Source organism: Lygodium microphyllum, chromosome 8, assembly GCF_053477565.2.
Source record: "Lygodium microphyllum isolate KBCC chromosome 8, Lygodium_microphyllum_v1.1.10, whole genome shotgun sequence".
Taxonomy (NCBI): domain Eukaryota; kingdom Viridiplantae; phylum Streptophyta; class Polypodiopsida; order Schizaeales; family Lygodiaceae; genus Lygodium; species Lygodium microphyllum.
In genome coordinates this window covers 41,423,059-41,447,933 of record NC_141142.1, presented here as the reverse complement: position 1 = coordinate 41,447,933, position 24,875 = coordinate 41,423,059, and the positions used below count along the sequence as shown (strand labels likewise).

General features: G+C 37.8%; 1 protein-coding gene across 8 annotated transcripts in view; it reads right to left on the bottom strand.

Annotated features, from left to right (window-relative positions):
• The window catches only part of LOC148032202 (D-lactate dehydrogenase [cytochrome], mitochondrial-like), a 178,744-nt gene that overhangs the window by 74,221 nt on the left and 79,648 nt on the right, over positions 1–24,875 (bottom strand). For 7 of the 8 annotated variants that reach the window (XM_087682846.1, XM_087682849.1, XM_087682847.1 and 4 more), the window contains exons 8-15: positions 12,224–12,260; positions 11,874–11,935; positions 11,687–11,783; positions 11,536–11,610; positions 11,341–11,449; positions 857–966; positions 690–752; positions 471–550 (exon numbers count right to left, since the gene is read on the bottom strand). In XM_087682846.1, the coding sequence (XP_087538972.1) occupies positions 471–550; positions 690–752; positions 857–966; positions 11,341–11,449; positions 11,536–11,610; positions 11,687–11,783; positions 11,874–11,935; positions 12,224–12,260 (633 nt within the window). The remainder of the gene's footprint in view (positions 1–470; positions 551–689; positions 753–856; positions 967–11,340; positions 11,450–11,535; positions 11,611–11,686; positions 11,784–11,873; positions 11,936–12,223; positions 12,261–24,875) is intronic. The other variant, XM_087682845.1, reaches the window with a different exon arrangement.

The window sequence follows — 24,875 nt, the reverse complement described above, 5'->3', positions numbered from 1 at the left end:
AATAAATCTGGTGATGCTGCAGAACCTTCAAAGATTTTCTATATTATTTTAGATTCCATAAATGGGGATTTCAGTATAAAGTTTTCAGCAGCAAGAGATCTCAAGTGTAAGGTTACTTCAGAGTCACAGGACAGAATCACACTGGCATAATCTAATGGAGAGGAGAGGCAATGTTATTTGATTTGGGGGTATCTTCTGTTAGTTCGGAACCTGTAAGAGCATTCATTGTGCTGGTTCACTTACACTTTCCAGAAGCACATTTCCAACATACAGCAAAAAGACCTCTATAAATCAAGTAGCAAGGTGATTACACACACAACAATGGTCCATTGTTCTCCATCCTTTAGGCTAATATAAAAACCAACTGAAACTTGAAACCCGGTGTAACATTTCTTGCATTTTCTTTTGAGCACAAGAAAACGATCTTTAATTAGGCCAAAATATATAATAACATCTGAAAACATTCTTACCAAGTCAGGAAAGAGGCATCTGTTTCTTTCTTGGACCTATCAATACATTCAGCAAGCTTAGATAGAGGAACACAAACATCCTGAAACAATAAACAATGAATCATCACATCTGTTGTGAGTTTCAAAAGATCTCAAATCCTACATGAATTTTACTCAAGACTTCATGAGTGCTTGTTCAGCAGTCAATTTTAGATGTAGTGAAGTTGGGACATGACATACTGTGGTGATAGCATCAGCATCAGGTTTCAGCGATAAACATGCCCACAAAGCCTCCTTTCTCATCTGATTCAGAAATTAACTAGATCAGAGTGGCCCATGCTTGTCCAAATTACTTTTATTGGAAAGTTCTTTTCTGGCAAAGAAATCAACAAAATCTGAAATTACACCCTCCAGAGTTGCTCCTTCTCCTCAGCAGATCTGACAAATATGAAATCAGCACCCTTATGACCTTCAGCTATTTTTTGTACTCGTACAGTTTGTTCCAAAGCATAAGCCTCTGAAAAGAAACTATAAGATGTCAATACTGTGGGCCACTTTTGTTTCATGCCAAAAAGATTCCAGCTAGTAGTACATAGAAATACTCCAGCTAATAGTATAAAATACTAATCCAGAAAGGTGTATGGAAAACTGATGGCATCTAAATTTAATATCTGGATATTAGAAATGGGGATTTCATTTCCACTACCAGCATCTAGTTGTGGGCTACATAACCTAACAAGAACCCTGCACTCTTCGAATTGTGACCCATAGAGATGCATGGGTGATGTAGATACAGAAATAAAGGTCCAAGGCATCTTTATGGTCAATTTTTCATCTTTAAGGTCTTGCATCTACGATGTGTTATCTGGATATTTGAAATGGGGATTTCATCTCGGTACCCCCCCCCCCCCTCCTCCCAAAAAAAAAGTAATTGCAGGCTGCATACCATTAGAAAGACCCTATGCCGCTCGAGTTGTGACCCACAGAGATGGACAAGTGCTGTCAAGTTCTTGCATCTAAAATCTATTATCTGGATATTTGAAATGAGGATTTCATCTAAGCCGCAATAAAAAGAACTTCTATAACACCAAAGAACCCTGCATTGCTATATTTCAATTTGTGACTCTCAGAGATGCACGGGTGCCGAAAATACAGAAATGAAGGTCATGGGGCATATGATGAAGGACAAGGCATGTACCAGCACCAACTGGCAGATGGAGTTGAATAGAACAAGGCACAGTCAGATAGAATCAGACTAACCAGCATCAATTGGTCAGACGGCATGTTGACAGGGCAGTCCAGCCAGCCACCATGTGGCAGGCCAATCTGCTGCCAGTAAGCAGACTGGCCTGGCCCTATTTCAAGGGGCAGTTCTTCAAAGCTTGAGGACTAACAAAATATTCCTTTCCCTGTATTCATGTCCATCTTCAGCCTATTGCAGCTCTTCCATTTCTCAGTTCAGCCGGCAGAACACTGCCTCATAGACACATATGAAAGTTTTTAGGACTGCACCGTATTATACTTGGGATCAGAGTCCTTGGAGGAGGCAAATGTGCAGCTGTAATATTGGTTGTGTATCCTGCACTCAGTAGCCACACCACCCAAACTTCATCACCAATAATCTAAAAAATCATTTTTCATTGTTGAAAGCTTTAGTAAAAATGGAAAGGCCTTTCGAGAATTGTACCGGCCCCACCAGGTTAGCTCTATCATAGATATCAGACGACTACGGAAGTCATACAAGAGGAGCTACTGTCCCTTTGTGATCTGGTGGCTACTTGTTGACCACCTTGAGACATTGTCCCTACGTGTGAGCCTACCAATGTAAAGACAACATCTTCAAGCTTTAGAGTAGCCATACTTCTAGCCCAAAAGCTAGTGTAACTACTATTGTACTTGATCTGTAGATAGAACTCTCCTTAGGCAACTTGTATGTTATGACACAATAGAAAAGAATTTATTACCTTTTTCAATTAATTTGCATAATCAATTATCTATCAAATTTGTTTCCCATGAAATTGATAGTTTTCTAGAAAAGTGCAATACAATTGCCTTTACTAGTGAGTGGTCACAGGTTATGGTGGACCCACGTAAATAATATAGTTCCACCTATATGACTTGATTGGGCATCTATAACCAAAACTCAAGCATATCAAGGTCAAAGCACACACAAAAAACTAATGCCTTGGAATGTGAGCTAGATCCGTCAAAATACATAGTTACATTCAATAAGATGACATAATCATGAAAAGTTTGTACAATATGCATTCGTAGGTTGAAAGTTTAGAATGCACATCTCTTTGCATAAAAGCTCGTATAAGGATTCTAGCACTGCTTTTTGTGAGATGGAGAGAGGATCGAAGCTCAACTCAGAGTGCAGTAGACAATGTGGAGAGTGAAGCACAACACCCAATGCAATAGACTGAAAGAGTGTGATCTGAAAGTACAAAGTACAACCCTTAAACCTTAGTGTTGTAAGGGATGTTCACACCCGAACACGATAAGTGCCTGTAAGTGTGTGACATAAGCACATATGAAATAAGACAATAAATCTGGGGAAAAAACCTCACACCGAGAGTAAAAAGTGCCCCAGTGTCATGCTCATCACCAACCCTCCGCATAGGCGTCAGTGAGGCATAAGTGAAAACCCAACAAACCCCCCTCGAGTGAAGAGTTTTCAAGAGTATAAGGATCATTCACCACCGCAAGAGATCAAATTTGATTCAGCTTCACATGACCATGTGGCAACAGTGGATTGTTTCATGCTAAGCCAAGATACACAAGATGAGCCAAGAAAGAAACAATTGCCACTAGTGGAGTGACATGAATCATAATCACCAGTCCAATCAGAATCACTGTAAGCATATAACTGCAGTGGTCCCCCCTTGGCATAAAGCAATCCAAGAGATCTAGTATCTTGCAAGTAACGAAAAACACACTTAACAGCTTGCTAATGTGACATGCGTGGCTGATGTATATATCTACTCGGTGCTGAAACTGCAAACTGTATGTCCGGCCTTGTGATGCATAGGTAAATAAGACACCCAATTGTTGAAGCATATGTGTGTATATCAAACAAATCACTGTCATCACGTCATGACAGCTTTAGTCTAGGTTCCTGGTATACAGACTCGCTTGCAATCCTGTAAGCCAAACTTCTCAAGAAGTTTACCAATGTATCTTAACTGTGATAAACCAATACCTCTAATATCATGTATGAACTGAATGCCCAAGTAATAATGCAAAGACCCCGAGTCTCGCATGTCAAAAGTTTGCTGCAAATTTTGTTTGAATGCTGAAATCTGATCAGCATGTGTCCCTGTAAGCAAGAGATCATCAACATATAGATAAATGATCAGCATGGATCCCCCCTCTTTAAATACGTAAAGGGTAGACTCAGATGACCTGTTTATGAACCCTTGGCTAAGCAAAAAAACATCTATCTTTGCATACCAAGCTCTAGGAGCTTGTTTCAAACCATATAAAGCCTTTTTCAGCTTGCAAATGAAGTGTTCGGATACCTCAATTGCAAAACCAATGGGTTGTTGTACATATACTTCCAAATGAAGTTCCCCATGTAAAAATGCAGTTTTAATATCCAACTGATGCACAATCCATCCATAATGGGCAGCCAAAGCAACCATAGACCTGAAGGTCGTCATTCAGGAGGTAGGAGCAAATGTCTCCTCATAGTCAATGCCTTTCTTCTGTGTATAGCCTTTAGCTACAAGCCTTGCCTTGTATTTATCAATGGATCCATCTGCATTCCGTTTCATCTTGTAGACCCATTTTGTTCCAATGCCTTTCTTCCCAAAGGGCAAAGACACTAAATCCCATGTTTGATTCTTAGTGATAGAATCCAATTCAGCTTGCATTGCTGCCATCCAATGCACACTTTGTTGTGCATCTTCAAAACATTCAATCTCCTTATCATCAACTGTGTTTGCTGCCATAACAAACTCCATGGTATGTGCAGTATCATGCATACGAGCTTCCCTTCTAGTACAACCAGCCATGGGTGCATCCAGATGACTATCTTTCATAGTCTGTAAATACCATCTAGGCATTTGTCTTGCCTCTTGACTACGCATAAGCTCTTGCTGAATTTCAGTTTTAGCACTTTGCTGATTATTCAGATCAGCCAATGGCTGATTTTCTGCATTTTCCAAAGGAGCAACTGGCTAAACATTGAGTTCACTTGCTGAAACTCCAGCTGACTCACCAAATGTAATGGCCAGTAGCCCTTCAAATACATCACGGGCAGCCTGATATGTGTCTAAACCAGCAAGGGATAATTTTGATTTTTCATCAAATAGTACATTCCTACTGACAAACACCATTTTAGAGACAGGATCATAGAGTCTGTAGCCTTTGCTCTCACTACTATATCCCAAAAAAATGCATTTGACAGCCGTGTTATCCAACTTTTTTCTGAGTACCTAGGGAATGTGTGTATATGCAAGACACCCAAAGGTACTAAAGAGTCCAACAGAAGGTTTCCGGCTGCTCCAAACGTCAAAAGGTGTAATTTTCTTTAATGCTTTGGTGGGGTATCTGTTCAAAACATGGCAAGCACACATAACGGCTTCCATCCAAAAACTGTGTGGCAAGCTCTTTGCTTTCAGCATACATCTGGCCATCTCCATGAGTGACCGATTCTTCCTCTCTGCAACCCCATTCTACTGTGGAATATAAGCAGTAGTGAACTTATGGATAATGCCCTTCTACTTCAAAGAAGAATTCAGCATAGAGGACATATATTCCCCCCCTCAGTCCGACGGAGAGTCTTTATTCTGCAGTCAGATTGGTTCTCAACAAGTGGAACAAAAGCCAAGAATGGATCATACACTTCTGAATTTTTTACCAAGGGATAGACCCAGCAGAATCAAGTAAAGTCATCAATAAAAGTCACAAAAGAGTAACATCCTCCCAATGACTTTGTCTGCATAGGCCCACATACATCTGAATGCACTAACTCTAACCTGGCTATGGGTCTGAAAGCAACATCACGGGGAAACGAAAACCGATGCATTTTCTCCAAAATACATCCTTCGCACAAGTGCTCAGGAGGTCTCTCCCGAAGAGGTAATCCACCTAGCATCTATGTACGTTGTAAGAGCATCAACCTACCAAAGTTTACATGCCCCATCTGATCATGCCATAACTCTGCCTGTATCATAACACGAGTAAGAGTGGATGCCAAGTACACTGACTGATCAATTGAAAGAGCATCCAAGTCATATAACCCATGACATAAAGTGCCAGTCAAGACCAAAGTCATGTGTTCTTTGTCTCTCACCATGCATCTGTCATCATCAAATGTGACTTGCAACCCACAACGTGCCAAAGAAGAAATAGAGAGCAAATTCTTCTTTATACCGGGAACAAACAAAGCATCCTGTAGACAGAAAATAGAGCCATTAATGGCTATGAGCACAATCTCCCCAATACCTCTAACAGGGTATGATGCATTGTTGGCACAATGTGTAGACTTGCCAACTGGAGCTAAACAAACAGAAGCAAATAAATCTCTGCAAGATGTGATGTGTCTAAAAGCACCACTGTCAAAAAGCCAAGCGCCTGCATGCTCAGTAGAGCTAAATGCTCGATCAGCCCAAGAAGTGTCATAATTGCATGTGTAAAAGCAATGGTCCCTATCTGCAACAAAGGATGTGGACTCAGTAGCAGTGGAAGGAGCATCAGAAACAGACATTCCTGACTCATTTTTCTCCTTGGCGATGCACTTTCTACACTCAGTGATGTAGTGGCCTAGCTTCTTGCAATAATGGCATTTGCTCTTTTTGGCTTTCGTGTCCCCCTTGTTTTTTACTTCCTTGTGAGGTGTCAGAAGTCTCAGAGCTCTGCGGAGCATTCTTTACTGCCTTTGCCCTTCTGTCTAGCCATAAAAGCCTGCTCAAAGGCTATGACATCCACACCACTATTTCTTCTTATTTGCTCCTCTTCCAGAAGCAAACAAACTAATTGAATAAAAGTAATCGGTTGTGTGGCAATCCTCATGGTGAGGTTTAAGGCTGTATGAAAAGCCAAGTACAAAGGAGATAATGAGTTCAATGTAGTAGATATCATTTGTGCATCTGAATAGTACTCATCAATGTTCATAAGTTACTCATGCAAGTCCTGAATTTTGTTCAAGTGATCCTGCAAAGAATCACCCTCATCAATCCTCAATGTCTCTAACTCTTTCTTTAAGAAAGAGACGCAAGTCTCATTCTTACCAGCAAACATCTACTCCACAATTAGCCAAGATTCTCATGAAGAAGCTGCTAAATAAATGTGGGGGATGATGGATCGTTGAACTGCCAATGCAATCAGCAACAAAGCCTGTGCATCTCGTGTATCCCATGCTTTTTGAGCTACTGATCTTTGGGGAAGTGGCTGAAGCGGAGCAGGATGAGGTGCCTGTTGTCCACGTCCTCCTGGAGGAGGAGTAGCAAGAGCCACAACTCCGAGCCTAACTTCTTCTCCACTGACATAATCCCAAAGATTTTTTGCCACAAGCACATTCTTCATCATAAAGAACCAAAGTGAGTAGTTGTTACCATCCAATCTGTCCTCCTAGGATACATAGGTAAAGACATCTCCTCCCTGATTGGCCATGATAATCAATTATCAAAAGAAGCAAAAGAGCAATGTCCAAGTTGGACCAAACTGAAAATCTCAAAATTTCCAAAAATTACAGCAAATAACTTGCTGCAATTAGTACATTGAGGTGCACTCTCTCAAAATTGTCTGTAATGCACGTAGTCCAATGTGCATTCAGTATTCAACAACACTATATGAGCAAAATCCCCAAAATTTATTGCCCTAAAATTGTCCAAAACAGTCTATTACTGACTGAGACTGCAATACATGTGCCAATGTCTTCAAAAAACTCAAAAGCCCCAAAATTTCTGATAAATTTGCCCAGAAATTTACATCAACCGTGTCCAAGACATCACTCTGCAGGTGCTGAGAGCAGAACAGGTAGAGCTGCAAACCTTTGGAGCTCGCGGGCACTCCTAAATGCTGATGAACTGAGCAGAGCTTAGCTGAGCTGAGATCTGCTCTAATACCAAATGTAAGATGGAGAGAGTATCGAAGCTCAGCTTAGAGTGTAGTAGACAATGTGGAGAGTGAAGCTTGACACCCAATGCAATAGACTGAAAGAGTGTGATTTGAAAGTACAAAGTACAACCCTTAAACCTTAGGGTTGTAGGGGGTGTTCACACCCAAACACGATAAGTATCCGTAAGTGTGTGACATAAGTAGATACGAAATAAGACAATAAGTCTAGGGAAAAAAACCTCTCATACCTAGAGTGAAAAGTGCCCCAATGTCCTACTGATCATCGACACTCCTATGTGAGCGTAGGCGTAAGTGAGGCGTAAATGAAAACCCAACACTTTTGTCATTTACTATCTGACCTTGCATGTAGAAAGGATTAATGCCTTGAACTATGGGCTAGATCCACCAGGATAGACAGTTACAATCAACAAGGTGGCATGATCATGAAAAGTTTGTACAATGTACAAATGTAGGCGGAAAGTTTAGAATACACATATCTTTGTATAGGAAACTCATATGATGATATTGTTTTGTCATGTATTCAAAAAGAGCTTTCATAAGATACCTATATGGGAGATCCCTAAATTTTATGAGATCCCTGCGTTTTATAAAAGTTTAGAATGCACATATCTTTGTATAGAAAACTCATATAACGATTCTAGCATTGTTTTGTCATGTATTTAAAAAGACCTTTTACATTTAACGATGCTTATTAAATTTGATTGATCCTATTCTCAACATTTTTCATCCCAAAAGGGACGTCCATAAAGAAGAGACAAGTCACACAAGCTTCCAACTATCCCAGCGCTTGTCTCACTTTATGACATGTGATTCAACACTTGTCTTGCGCCACTCCACTTTCTTTCTTTGCATTTCATCTCCCTTCCTAACTTCCTCTCATTCTACATCAATAACCCTTATCATAAACTCATGTACAATAGCTAAAGATGACCCCAAAAGTTAGTCCTAGCCATCTCAACCATCATCCCCCACTTCTTCATCATCAAATCTCTCAATTTCTCTCTTCTTGCTATGTTGTTTTACAGGATAGTAGACCTGTAAATTCATTACTAGCACCTCTTTTCAGACCTCTTCTTCCACTTCAAGATCAAGAAGAAAGCCATATCGACATACTACAGATCAACCATGAAAAAAGGATTTGCAGCTTCAAGTGTCCACTCTTTCTACTTTCTTGAACTGCAAAGTCTTGAAAATAAGTGAATTATAATTGCAAGCTTACTATGCTTTGGCCAAGAAATACGGATCAAAAGAGGAAAAAGATTTGAGGAAATGAAATGAAAATTAGCTTGGATTGAGCTTTTAGAATCCCAGCCCCAATAAGATCCCCATGCCTTGTTAGCCCGCACTGCCCAAACAAAATATCAATAGTTGAAAGGGAAATTTGCTGTCTTTTGAGATTAAAAAATCCATGTACATTCTTCTTAAAAGAGGATCAATTGTATAGCAATTTTCTCACCAATAGCCCCAATTAATCCTGATGTTGTTTTGAGACTCTTTTCATGACACTTTCGAACCACAAATCTGCATTTTACCCTGGTCATTTGATGCCTAGCCCCATCAAAAATCAAGTTTTCTAAAACCAAATCATTTTGTTAATACTCTCTTGATAATGAAACTATTAGGGGGCACAGGCATTTACATTGTAAGGCTCAAAAGATATTTCTCCAAGCATTTAGTGCACCACCTTTGCAAAATAGTCTTTTCAAGGGTAACCCTAACAAGTAATACAAGTTTTCCAAGTATTCAGCATAATTCTATCCTCTTTATAAATACCCATTTGTAATAACAAGAGAATCAAGCGTGCAATATTGGGAAATAAAACTCAAACCATAAAGCATGGATTGCTTTTTATTGTTTTTCTTAGAGCATTTTTTATATATCAGTATCCCTAACCAACTCTCCCTCCCTCATTCTCCTTTCAGCGTCCATAATACGAGAATTGCCATCAGCATGTGAACTTAAGAATAATGTAGGACATGGGCAAGACCTCAATACGTTTAATTATCAAATGGTAGAAATGGACAATGTGGATGACATGAGTGAAACTGAAAGTTTGGACCAACGTTTGGGGTGTGGCCAGCAAAATGTAAAGTTAGGACAGCTCGTTAAATTTTAAGACTAGGGAAGTCATTTGAAACTTTAGGGAAGCCATGATCAGTAAAAAAGCACAGCAGTTTCAGATCAGGTGAGGTCAGTTTGGCAAGTCTATCTTGCCACTTTTCCATCTCCCTATAGAGATCAACCATGAGGTGAATTGCACATTTTGGAACAAAGAAGTGAGATTCACCTATGGAGACTGCAAGGACAACATCATGGATGGCTAGTACAACTTGGTGATCACACAAATGCATTTAGGATTAGCTGAGCAGCATTGAGCCACAATGGACAGCATTGTGTTTTTGTTTTCAAAATATCTGGTTATCTGTCTTCTTGTCAAACATTAAATCATTGTTTGGACCAGATCAGAGGTGAGTTCTTTCTTCATTCTCAGCTTTCTTTTCTTCTAGGCCCTTTCTCAATATTTTTGCAATGTCCTCATGAAGGACACTCTCCAAGTGGCATCTTGCTACATGAGCATTCTCATTTGCATTCTCACAATAAAATGCATAATGTCCTTCTATGCATCTTATTGAACAAAGAATGAGCACCCTTTATATGTAAACTGTATCCCATACATTCCAATCCAATGTGAAGAGGTATTGAAGGCCATTACCTTAGTTTTCCCAAGGTTCACAATGAGACCCATGTTGTCACAAAATTTCTCTAGAGCATCTTGGTAGCATTGTCACCCCTCTAGTATGTCTAATACAAGGACAATGTCATCTACATAAAGCAAAATGGTTATCAATGATGCACTTGGCCCTCCACATTTCTCTATGTAATTTGACCCCTCACTCCAAATTTGTCTACGTAATTTGACCCCTTGTCAATGTACATCCCAATAAAGGCCAGCCCTATGATGTTGGGTATCATCTCTAAGAGACCTCTAAGTGCCTTGACCTAGCCTCTAAGAAACTCATACAAAACGAGGACCAGATCAAATCCCTCCCAGAACACCGTGAGAGAGGCAGATATCATTTGATGTAAGTATCTAGCTCCAACTCCACTATCGAGCCCATGAACTACTGTGACTTAGAGTAATATAATCAGACACCCCTTTTTATGAAAAAGAAAACAGGCAGTGTAGACTAAGTTTCCTAAGCAGCAGAAAACAATTGCGATGATGCATCAGATTGCCTGCATGCAGCTCCCAGTCACTGTGACTGCCCTCTGGACCTGCACAGTTGCAATGACTGCATGTACAACAAAGAAAAAACAACTACTACAATGGCTTTAAAATCTGCATACAACAGCAGATTTGACACCAGAACTATGCACTCTATCTATGCAAAACTAGTACTCAATGTACCTAAACTTGCAATGGACAGTGAAAGCACCAAATATTTTTGCAGTGCAGGCTTAGGGTTGAAGTCACTCATAAATTATTAAAACTTCACTTAAAAGGGCCCTCCTACCATATTAACCATAGTTACAAGAAACTCCAGGTTTTTGCTGTTTCAACATTCCCATATTTGTTTCTGTTCCCATTTTTAATTTTTCCTTTCTCATTCCCTATGGTTACTGGAAACTCCCTGAAATTCAAAAATGTTTACCATTTCCTTTTTAACACCAACTTGCCTCCATTTGTAACTAACACCAGCCTTTGAATTCCCTCAAGTATAATTACAAGTCACTCGTAAGGGCTGTCCTTCCTCATTCACTCTAAATTGCCTCTAGACAGAAGTGCAAGCAGTATGTCGCAAACCTGTGCCGATAAACTCAAACATCAGGGTTGGCACTTCTTCAAGATTTTTTCCATTTGCAATATTTATTGCCCTTACAAACATTTCATCTAGCAATTCCAATCGACTCACCTGTCAAATCACAAAGAGTTGCTTGAGGATGACAATAATGCCTGCCATTAGTTTTACACTTGAAAGAAAACAAACTAGTAAGTTACCTGAATTCCACAATGCATGGTTGCTAGTGCAACATCACATGCATCTTTGATTGTGGGAAACCTGCAAATGGCTACCTAGAAGTTTGGCAGGATTTCAGGAATCTTTCAGGTAAATCTATGATCCAGGCAGACAGAAAGGCACAGAACTTACTATGGAGGCTTCAGGTATCTTTTGCAGACGGACAGTCACCTCAGTTATGACTCCTAAAGTCCCTTCACTGCCTATAAACAGCCTTGTCAAATCATAGCTGCAAGAAGCCCAATTCTCCATCACAACAAAATGAAACTTGAACTTCATCCAGAAGTTAGTATAAGAATGTGGTGCAACATCACCTTACCCTGCTGCACTCTTTCGTGCTCGGTTAGCAGTTTTTATGACATCACCATTTGGTAGAACAGTCTGGCAAAACCAAGAATTAAGATTAGGCAACATATGATCCATATGCTAGATTGCTTGCAAAGTCAAAAGGTTAAGAGAATGATATGAAAATTGCCTGTGAATTAAATGTAAGAGTGATGTTGGATTGTTTAAATACTTAAATCGACACTAAAGATGTAGAGGATATCCATGAAGACAGATTAGATAGATTCTTTTATTGTACTTTTTAAAGCCTGACAGGCTACTTTCAAGTCCAACCAATTAAGAAACTTATGTTGCAAAAAGAAAGAAGAGGGGTTAAGGAGGAACCTTTAAAGATAGAACATTGTCCTTCATATTTCCATACCTGAAAAAAAGAGAGCAAAAGGAATCAGATACAATGAATCAAGCTTCTTGAAACTCTCACATTCAATATTTCACTGAAATTCAGCTGATTCAATGAAAATGGAAATTCAATCAATCACCCTGTGATCATTATTCATTTTCTCAGTCAGACCTACATTTTCTGTAGTCTAGGCTAATTACACTGCTGCCACCTTCACTCAGACATCTCTAGATAGATTCAAACTGCCATTGCTGTGTTTTGAGATCTGTTCAGAGTATGACACACTCTTGGAGCTGTCATCGGTGTGTCTGACTCCTCTACCAGCTCACCTCATCCTTGGTCCCTCCAGACATGGAGATTTAAGATCCATTGTATCATATTCAGCATACCATTTGATCATTCGCTCATTCATTCATCACTTTAAGCTATATTCATCTTGAGTTCTATTGTTCAACTGTTTTTGTCATACACTCCAAATTCTCTATCTCTGTTCAAGCATTTCTTTACACCTAACAAGTGTGACACCCCTTCTTTAGACGGAAACAAAGAATCTAGACCTAACAAGCAGAAACTCCCTCAAAATAATAGGTTTTGCACTCATTACAAGTGCTCAGATCATGTAAACAAGGAGTGTCATAACAAAGCCCAAGGTCTCCCACCTCGGTAGCAAAGAGGGGGCCCTCCCCTAGCACTTGCACCTATTGCTCTTATCGGTCACTATCGCACCGTTGGACATGTGGCATGTGCACAACCCCCTTAGCCCACACTTTTTAGGACACCTAAAGGTTTGGGCAATTGATCGTGCATACCAAGTACACTAGATTTCACATCACATGCTCATCTAGCCACTCTTACAAGGGGTTCTAATGTAGCCACAATTAGATTAGTTTCTCCCTATTAAGCATGTTTCCTTGGTAAAGACTTGTTGATGGATGTGGCAATGGTGGCCATACTCTTGCTAGCATATTCTAGGTCCCTTAGGTTACACTAGACTAGTACACCCTTAGGCTACCAAGTCAAGCCCATTGGCTGTTTGTCTTTTAGGCTATTTACTGTTATAGGAAATTTATCTTCCGTTGCACACATTCACTTTAACATTTATTCATCATTCATTTGATTATCACATTAGCCTTACCTTGTTTTTCTTTGCTTAGAATGAAAGCATCGCAATATAAAGCACCGATACATAGGTTTTTGATCTTTTCTAGTATGTATATGCTTCATTTTATATTTTAGTTAAGCAATAACAATTGGCTAAAGACGCAGGTTCTTAGCCATTCCCTTTGTGCTTTCATCTTCCTTTGAGCCCTCTTCTTCTATTGGCATGGAGGCTTCATCTTACTAGGCAAATCTTCAAGCATCTCTAGTTGCTAACTTGCTAGTTGCTTCTCCCTAGCTCTTTCACTTGGGTTGCTTCTTCTTCATTCTTCTTCACATGGTTCTCGATACCACACGAAGATCGCCATCAAGCATTTCCTCCTCCTATATCAGGAGCTGTAGATTTCCACATTGTCTTCTTGTCCTCCATGCAGCATCCCTTTCCTGTGCATCTCCACCTTTGCATTGCATGATATTCACATCATCTTTGTAAACAAGTTTAGGCAAGTAAACAATTTGCCTACGATTGACACTATCCGAGTGGCACCTTGCTACATGAGCACTTTCATTTGTATTGTGGAGCATTCATATATGCATTTCAATCTATACAGCACCCTGCTCACTTTGGATCCCAAGCAATCTCCACCTACACTCCAATCTCCAATCACTTACATGCCTCTTCATTTTGTCCCCCCTTACTTCATCATCAACACCTCTTGCAGGTAACTATGTAAATGCTATCTGTTTTGTGATTTGTGACCCAAACATCCCTTTCCACAAGGGACACATTAATGTTTTTTTTCTTTTGAAGTCCAAGAAATATCCATCAAGCTCCTAAGGCAAGATTCACCATCGCCTTTGTAGTCTTGGTAGGCCAACAAGCACTCACTAACCCATCCCTTTGCTACTTTTCGGGTGGGACCTCTCAAAAAAAGTAGTGAGCTTTGCTAAGCACTCCCTCTCACTTTCCAATTTCGACTTGAGAGCAAGTATTAAGCCAAAAAAATGTGCATTACTCATTAAACCTTCATTAGCTCACTAAACAGCCCCAAAACTCAAATGGGCAAGTGTGATTTAGCGTCCCAAAGCAAAACCCTAAAACTTCAATTGGTTCCATCTCTAAAAACAAAGAGTGTGCTAGGTAACTCACATCTTGGTCTCTCTAGTTTGCCATCATCACAAGCTAATATCATGAACATCTAAAGGCTGCCCACACTTGCATTTGGTTCCAACTACTATCCCCATCACTCTAGTCCCTCCTCATGATTGCTTCAGCTCCCATTAAAGTATTTCCAATTGCTACCCTAATCAGCATCCACCTTTGGTAGACAATATAGTCCAATACCTCCCTTGGCCGGCTTCCACAAGAGTTGTTACATTTATCGTATTCCTTCTAAGTTCTAATGTGAACACTCCCTACCCTTCTAGCTAGAGAAGGGGTTTTTTCCCTATGTGACATCCTTCAACAGGTGTAGGACTTAGTACCTTGGGGATTGTACTTTCATATCATTCTCACATAGTAGATGTGACCTTCCAATACTCTCTCCTCTCTTACTATTCACTTGTTCATTGTGAGAGAGTATATGCATGTGTGTGTGTGTGTGTGTGTGTGTGTGTGTGTGTGTGTGTGTGTGTGTGTGCACACGTGCATACTGCTGAATCCTAACCTAATAGTGCTACTAGAGTCAGGTTCTTATCACCCACCACCACTTAGCTCATGAGCCACTGCCCCTACTACTTCCATTGAGCCTCGCACTCAGTTGCTGCTCCAAGTTCAACAAGCTGCATATTTGCTTCAGTTCTGCTCTTCAAACTAGCCGACCGTTGCTGCCTGCTGCCCATCATATCTGCTTGTCAGATCTGCCACCTCTTGCCCATCGAACCTAACCCAACCAATCGCCAATCAATCACCTGCTCGTCGCTTGCCTATTGTGACAACCTACGCCAACAACACCAAGTCAAAACTCTCTTGTGACAACCTCGAACAGGCAAAGCACATTTTGGCAATTCCACGCTTGTAGCTGACAGTCCTGTTTTGCGTGCCCATAGCCCACCTCAAGAACACCAGGTTAAGCCTGCACCGAGAATCACGTGTGCACACTTGTTGCGCCTGTAAGCCGCTATCGAACGGATCACTTCGTCCTCGCCACGCCACGTCATCAAATTGAGTTCGACAGCCCGTGGACAGCATCTGCTTCATCAGTCGTCTTCAGCACTAACATTAAAATATTCTTTGCCACCAGCCTTAATCAACATTAGCCTTATAAACAAACTATTATTGCTCGCAACCCTATTAGCAAACACAGGTTTGAGGATTTTTGCAGCTGACTAAAATTTCCACTCAATTTCATCAAAATATTTGGGACTCTCAACTAAAAACCCCAAATATTGGGGATTCTATGTTTGGTACCCAAAAGTTGCTCGATTACTCGCCAAAAATTTGAGGCTTTTCACATTCGAGCCTAAATTTCACAAAATTTCAACAACTAAATTTAGGGCTTTTGTGAAATTTCCCCAAATTCATCAACATTGAGGCCAATTACACCTTCTACATCGACATTTGTGGATATTGGACCCTTTTCAACTACAAATTCTTCATTGCCATCATCAATTTTGCGAAAAATATTAAGTTCTTAGCCATTTCATTACTTCATTTTTGTGTTGCCCTTGCATTTGTACTTTGTACTTCCGCTAGTCACAAATGCTAGCAATTTGCAGTAAGGCACGGTACGGTAAAATAATTTGCTCAATATTCGGGGACTCCGATAAATTGGATGGCACTAATTATCTCATATGGACATACATGATAAAGCATATTCTAGTTGCCAAGCAGCTTTAGGGTTATGTATGTGGTTCGGAGGTTAGGCATGCAAGCCGGACTACACAAAATGCTACATGTTCTTCTAGCTCATCCACTGTCACCAATGGATCATCCACTCCAACTCCTACTACACCTCCCACGGCAAATTACTTGAGATAGTATGGGTGTGATGACGAAGCTCATGCTTTGATTCCACTCTTGTATAAGAAAGAGACAAGTTATCTCACATACTCGTTGTGCACACCAGCCAAGGATGTTTGCGATAAGCTTGCTTCATTGTATTAGGTGGGCAATGAGGCTTGTGCAGTCTATTCGTAAAAATAGCTTGAGATGGAGCACATGACAGAGAGTGATTTTGTGGATGCATATATTCAAGGACATCACAAAGCAACTAACAAATATTGATGATATAATTCCCAATGCCTCTCTTGTATCTACAGTCTTGGCTAGCTTACATGATACTTATCAAAGTTTTGCCACTACACTTCACTTACTTGCAAAAGGATATGCCAAGGCCTACACATTTGATATATCGATACCATTGTTATTGCAGCAAGAGCAATCAAGTATGAATCACTCTAACATAAGTATGGAAAATCAAGCATTTGTAGCTAGCCATAAGAGCAAAGGAAAGACGCGGCAGCCCTCAAACTCAAAGGCTAAAGGCAAACAAGCTTCTTCCATAGACTCTTTTAGGCACCAAGGATGACGGTGCTAAGAAAAAGACGTGCAATTATTGCAAAAAAGAGACATATTATTGAAAATACAAAAAGAGAATGGCAAGTAAATAGAGGAAACAATCATGCACGAGTACTGCTGAAAATTCGAAAGTGCAAAGGATGCAACAGCACATTCAACAAGCTTGGACATTGGTCAATCTTATGCTTTTGTTGTGCATTGTTCATATGATCCTTCTTCACATGAGCATGGTCTATCAAATGGCCAAAATTTGTGCAATTCAAGGCACTAGACAAATTACCATTATTGCAATAGATGGAAAAACTATCGTGCTTGAAAATGTCTTGTATGTGCCAAGGCCGTATGGTCGACCAAAATTGATTGCGATTACTGAGGGCAAAAATTTCAAATTGCAGCCTTTTTGCTTGCCAGGTTACGATATTTTGTCTTGACGCAGGCTACAGCCTAAATTACAAAGAGCTACAAAAGCATGCTGACTTAACGTCATCTCCATTTTTTGTTGCTTTCCATAATACATTGAAATTACTGTAATTTTTAAAGTAGCAATAAAAGGAATATCAGCTAAAGCAACGCATTGCATTGCTTAATAGTTTTAAGCATAAAGAAAAATCTGCTTTCAATTTCGCTTATTGCATGCGCTGGTTTTGTGGTTAAATTCCACATGGATCGATGCAATGTTTATGCTTATAATGAGGAGATGCTCTCATTATCACTGGTACATTATACAATGGCCTCTATCAACTTGATTTATATGAGAGCAGAGCATCAGAGAATGCATTACAAGTTGATACCACCATTCTGGATTACACTGAATTATGGCAAGCTCAATTTGGTCATTTGGTCATCTTAATTACGGTAGTTTACTTTGCTAAAAGCCAAAAATACAGTGCTTGATCTCCCTCCATTAAAAACACCTACTCAAAATGTATGTGAAAGTTGTGTACTTGGTAAAATGCATCATGCTTCGTTTCCCAAAGGTAGAACTATGCGTGCTAATAAAAAATAACACCTTGTGCATAGTGATATTTCCGGACCTATGTATATCAAATCCATCGAAGGATACTTGTACTTCGTTATCTTCATTGATGATATGGCTCATCATTATCAGACATGTGCTTTGAGGCACAAATTAGAAGTATTTGCATGCTTTAAAATCTTCTTGGCCTTAGTTGAAATGGCAATGGATGCAAGCTGATTACACTACATATCGATCGAGGAGGGAAATGCATGTCGAGAGTTTGACTCTTTTTTTACTAAAAGGGTATAATAATCCTTTCCATAAGACTATTTAACATATTAATTTTACGACCCGTCCATGTAAAAACTTGTGTATAGTATTATCTAATCGATTATAATATAATAAATAAAGAGTTGTATCATCAAAATATATATCCATGTATTTGTTAATAGATAGTATTATTTAAATTATATAGTCTTCAAAAGTTGAAGATAGTCATATTGCCTATAAATGATTTTCTTTGTATTTTTAATAGATATTATTATAATTTTTTAAAATAAAACACATAAAAAAGCCTAAAATACTGTAAAAGAGTCATGAAAAAATGAAAAACGTGCTTTTTACGATGCTTGACCTAAAATCATTGGTTTCTCTTACAAAAACATTGATTTTGCAATTTTGCGCGCATTGCCTTATCAACCAGGTCTATTTCGATTGATTTGAGTACCTGAATGTCTATATTCTAAGTTCATAAGAGAAAGAGCAAAAAGAAGTTGTAGATTACTAAGACAAATACATAGATACAATGAGTTCTTGTTATTTACTTCTTTTCTTTTTGAGTTATGTATGATTATTCCTTTTATGTTATTAAGTTTTTTTATGACAATTGAGCTTCAAAGTAAGCTTGCGAGTCATGTATACATATCTAATTTGATATATCACACAGATTAGAACACGCATTTCTTGAGAAATACATCGTTCAAGAAGGCTTATATAGTTCTCAAGCAATTTACGAATTCGTATAGAAGATAGTTGATCAAGGTAATTCTTCTCCTTTATCTTCATCTAGAAATTCAAGATTGTGATTCTGATTGTAATTGTGATTGTGAATGAGATTGAGAGTGAGATTGGGATTCCTTATCATGTACATGGCATAAGCTCAAGCATGGTCAGGAGGTTCGAGCTCCATATTGGAGTGCATGTTGTGATGTTCCATTCCTACTACTCTATAAACTTGATCAAATAATATATAGATTTCTATTCTTCTCTATTTTCTCCATATATATCTATATTCAGTTCGATTGGCTATATGATTTATCATGATTATGAAAGAGTCATGTTACAAGTGGTATCAGGGTAATTCTAATATGTGAAGATAGAAAGCTTGGAGCAAAGATTCAAGGAGCAAGAAGAATTTATCCAACATCTTCTTACTGATTTAAGAAGAGAACAAGCCGATAAGGAAGCTATAAAGACACCAGAGATCATCATGGATCTAAGAGGTGAAGCGAATGCGACTCGTATGGACGAGTCAACTGGAAAGCCACCTCAGCAACCTAGGTCACAACAAGGAAAGAGAAGAGAAAGAACTTTCAAAGATGATGTTGAAGAATCCACTATTAAGTAGGATAATTTCCTAATCGACTTAAAGATAGAAGACTTAGAAAAAACAATCAAAGAATATTTGACTATAAAGCCGATGTTTGAGAGAGTAAAGACAAATAGTCAACAATGAAATAATAGAGATAAACAATAAAAATGTATATATATAAAACACAACAATAGCGCAAGGATTATTTGAGTTTATATGGTCTTTGGATTTTATGTTTTCCTACGATTTTTCACAAGACTTAAAACAGAATAGTACATTTTCTTCTTTCGTTAGTCTTAATCTTTAAATATTATCATACATATTTTATACTGGTGAGATATTATGATCTATAGTTCACTTTTACCAAATGATATTTTTATTAAATTTTTATTTTGTTTTAACTCTTAATAGAGTTTCTTTCAAAAAAAAACTCTTATACTTGAGTATATTTAAAATTTACTCTACTCATAAAGCGATAAAAGAAATATCATTCTTATTGGACACACAATTATGTATTTAATCTCCAATGATTGAGGTGTGACTTTTTTTCAATTCTTTATTTATATAGTTATATCAAATACTTTCTATCACTTGTTAAAACATAATATTTAAATCTCTTTAGCTTTGTTTAGAAGATTGAAGTTTTATTCTAGTAAAAAAAACTTTTTGAAGATTTCTTTAGAGAGAATTCTTTTAAAGAGGAAGAGAATGATGATTTTATTATTGATTTTAAAGAAATAATACATAAAAATTGTTTAATATCATAATTTAAATATTCCAAAAAAAAGAGAAAAGAATATCTTTCTTGGTTAGTTAAATTCTTATTTATAGAAATCTTGAGAGAAAAATATAATAAGAATATTCGAATAGTTATTTTTAAAATATTTTATTGAGAGTTATAAGCTTAAGGTAATTATTTTTTTGAATCTGTTGTACAAACTTGATTTGAGAGTGATGTGATCTTTTCTTTTAAAGTTTCTTTAAAGTGAATAGAATTTAGCTATTTAAAAGATGTTTAAATTTATAAAATTAGTTATTGCATAGTATACATACTCTAATTAAATTAATTATGAAAGTAGCATGAGAAAGAAAGAAAAGTATCTAATCTCTTTTATTGCAACTCACAAGTTTATGTTTTCAATTTCATAGATATAATAGAATTGGTATATTTAAATCTTATATGGATCTTGGATAGCAAAACCTTTAGATTGCTGCTCTTCACCGAATGAGATAAGTGGTGAACAATAACTCACTTTATGAGGATTATTTAATATACGATGAATCTTGTATTATATTTCATGAAGTATTGAACCTCAAAACTCCTTTGGAGAAGAATAGTGAGAATCACATACGACTATACTATTTGGACCACTCTGAGTAGTATATGATACAACTCTCTTAAGAATCTTCAAGCTATATGACAGTGGACAAACAAGCTCTTACTTCTTACTTATGTAGATAAATTTCAACATATTTTTTATACTTAATTTTTTAAAAAAATATGCACCATATAAAAAATAAAATAATTAATTAATATATATTAGAGTATGCTAAATCCAATAGAGTTACCAATTTATGATTCTTAGCAATGAGCTATTGTTTATAAATGCTACGTATTATAATCAAATGCTTTGAGTAAACTAATTGCTTCATGAGCTTTATTTTGTAATTAGATAGTATAAAATCTATATTTTAAGGTACTGTATTTAGTTGTACATGTTTAAACGTTATTTATTGTCTATTGTTTATTTTTAACAAAATACATATGATTGCATCTATTGTGAAAACTAGAGTCTTCTTAGTGGCAAATTATGTGTTGTTATCGAGTGTGGATTAAATGACAGAATATATATGCAACTATGATAGAGAGAAAGGAAGGAAAACTCAGTTTCATTTTGAGTTTGCAAGTGATATATTTTACAAAGATTTCTATTCTCTTACTGTGGAATAGCAAAGACCTTTCATTCTATAGATGCAAATATAAGATATATTGTGATAGAAATATATAGAATGTTGGTATTTTGAATGTATTGATTTATATTCTATGATATCCTCTTATATACAAACATTATAATGGATACTATAAAAACACAAGGATGAGAATCTTCTATCTTCTGATATGGGATATATTTACGATATTATATTATTGATAGTGATTGAATATTTCTTTTGAGAGATCTTCAGATCATTGAGCGTCTTTGAAGGAGAGATCATATAAGTGACTTACGAAAGATGCAACTCTACAAGAGAATGTGAATGTGAATGTGAATGAGAAAAATTATGGCTATGATTATTACGAACTAGACATTCTTAGATATAATCTCCAAGTGAGAGAGATTAATTCAAACCAATAATGATTAGACTCAACTCTATTGTAAAGAAGATTCTGAAGAAAAAGGATCTAGCTACCAAAAGACTCTTTGTGAAGACTTTATAAAGATGATGCAAGCTATTAAGAAGACTAAGCTAATATTTTATAACAAAGACTCTGATTTGAAAACTCTACTCTTATGAAGATATATATAGATTTGAATATGAACATCCATACAAGTAATGCTCAAGATCTATAGCAGCATTCAAGACATGACAACAAAAGAGACGATGACAAGATAAGTTTCTTACCTCTTTTTCTTTAATATTTTAGCTTAATACGTCTAACTTTTATTGGATAGTCTTATAAAAAGGATTGCTATATTCGATCTAGCTTTTAAAGCTTTGTCCTCAAAGCTTAGCTAGCTAACATTTATTGGAAAAGATAAACGATATCTAATTTCTCTTTAAAAGCTTTGTTTTTAATCGAAGATATTGTGGGAAGCTCATGATTCCCCTTTCTCAGGACATCCTGGCTATGCCAAGACTCTCAATACAGTTAGGAAAAGCTACCATTGGGAGAGGCTCAAAGGTGACATTCTCAAGTATGTCACCGAGTGTTTGTCTCGTCAACGTATCAAAGCCGAACATGTCAAGATGCCAGGGAAGCTGCAACCGCTTGACATCCCCCAAATGAAATGGGAATTCATCAGTATGGACTTTGTTGTTGGCCTACCCCAAGTTCAGGGAGGATGCAACTCCATCATCGTTGTGGTTGACATGCTAACTAAGGTTGCACACCTTATTCCAGTAAAGACAAACTATAAGGCCTCAGACATTACACGCTTGTTTATCAAGGAGATATTATTGAGGGTTTACAACAGCAAACACATACTGAACAACAATCTAATTTTCAACCCATTGATCAAGGCATTGTTGATGATGAAGTGGTTGATGAGAGGGCTGCTAATCAGGAAGCTAAAACAATCCCTAGATGGCTATTAGATACATTACAAGATAGCAAATAGTACATTCCACTTTCCGGCATGTAGAACTAAAGCAATCACTCACAGACACTCGTAGCTACTACATGCAATGAGGAACTTGTCTCTTTGCATGATGGCTTACAAAATGAAAATTGGATGGCAACTCTAAAATCAAAAACAGACTATCCATAAAAAGGCACATAGGAGTTATGTGACTTGCCTATTGGCAAGTGTTCTATGGGCACAAAGTGGGTTTACAAATTAAAGCATAAAATCTAGTAGTAGCATCGATCGCTACAAAGCACATGTTGTTGCCAAAGGGTATGCCCAACAACATGGGATCAACTATGATCAGACATTTGCATCCACTTCACGTATGACCACCATTCGCATTACCATTGCTTTAGCTGCTCATTTTGATTGGCATGTGCATCAGTTCGATGTAAAGATTGTTTTTCTAAATGGTGATCTCCATTAGGAGACTTATGTCACACAACCTTCTAGCTTTGTTCAAGAAGGCTTAGAAAGCAAAGTGTGTTAGTTACATAAGGCCTTCTATGGATTAAAGCAAGCACATAGGGTGTAACCATCCTTCCTCCTCGGATAGGGTAGTAAATAACCTAATTAAGCACTATTTACAGCAATTAACAAATTCACAAAACTAAAATGCAAGCTTTACCATATAATCTTGGACATTGGACACCCTGTTGGCCCCAAAACCCCAAAACTGACGCCCCTTTCGGTATTTTTTTAACTTAATTTAAGAAGAAGTTGATGTACAATGGGATTCTCCCAATCCCTTTCGGTATTCCAACTCCCCTTACTGTCAAGGAAAGGACTGGGAGAGAGAAAGAGGAGAAAGAAGACTGCAGAAGAGAAAGAAGAAGAGAGGCAGAAGAGAGAGAAAAAGTGACGAGGAGAGAGAAATACTAAAAGAAGAGAGAGAAAGATAAAAAAGGAAGGAAGGAAGCCATGAAAGCTAGAGAGAGGAAGAGAAGATAAAGGAGACTTGTTATTATAATCTGATGGTAAAAAACTATCAAGTCCCTTACATCTTATATACCGCGAGTGTAGCAAGTATTTTTCCTCCATTATTTTATTCTCGTATTTTCCCCTATATTTCCCATCTCTTACATTCCATCCCCCACCAAAGGTTTTTTCCCTCAAAAACAAAATGGGCACTTATTACCAAATAGGGCAGGGCAGGGCAGTCCAGAGTACTACTCTGTTGCATGATTACAAGGGGTTATTCAATAAATCATGTGCAGGTTATGTATGTATGTTGGGTCATAGATACAATATGATGTATGGGCATGATTGGGAAATAAGAAAAATCCAATTTTGACCCATATTCAGTAAGGAATTGAGTGCTGCAGACAATGGACAGCATGGTGTCTACTACAAGACCCTGCTGTAGTAAACCTGCAATAACTTTTGATAGGTAACTCCGATCGGGGTGTTTGTCACATAGAAATGGAGCTTACTTCGAGTACTTTCAGCCCATGTATGGCATTAAATGATGTCCATAATTCAGAATCAAATCTGGTTGAAAACAAAGAGTTGTCTGCAATCTTCCCTGCACTAAAATATAGCCATAGATAACCAATCTTCAGCCAAAAGAGCCTACCATAGAAGAAATTGCCCGTAAGATGGATGCTGGTCTAAATGAGATCCCAAGCAATCCATTAACCTCCTAGATCAAAAGGTATTCCATCATAATGATTGTCCAAGAGAAGAGAATGGCCATCAACCACATACTCCAATCCACCCAAATCAAATGGATACAAGTATCCCCATAATCAAGTCCATAATCATATCCATAATCTCCCGGATCATAGGGAAGCACAATGAAAATCTTCATCTTCATGTATGCCCAAATCATGTATTACATCATCATTAGACATATACCAGTCATCGTAACCATGATCAAGGTACTCATTATCAAATGCGTTCAATGGCTATTGTGAACCTTGATTAAGTGTAAATTGATGCTGAAGGAGGTCATAATGAGGTTTCTCCAAGAGTCTAAAACCTTCAGCATAACCATCTACATCTATGAGTGCCTCAAGTGATTCTTTAGCTAATATGTCATGAGCTTGTACATCTTGCTCTTCACTGTTCCCTTCTTGTACATCTTCTTGGTCTTCTTGCTCTTTTCCCTTCAGTTGAATCT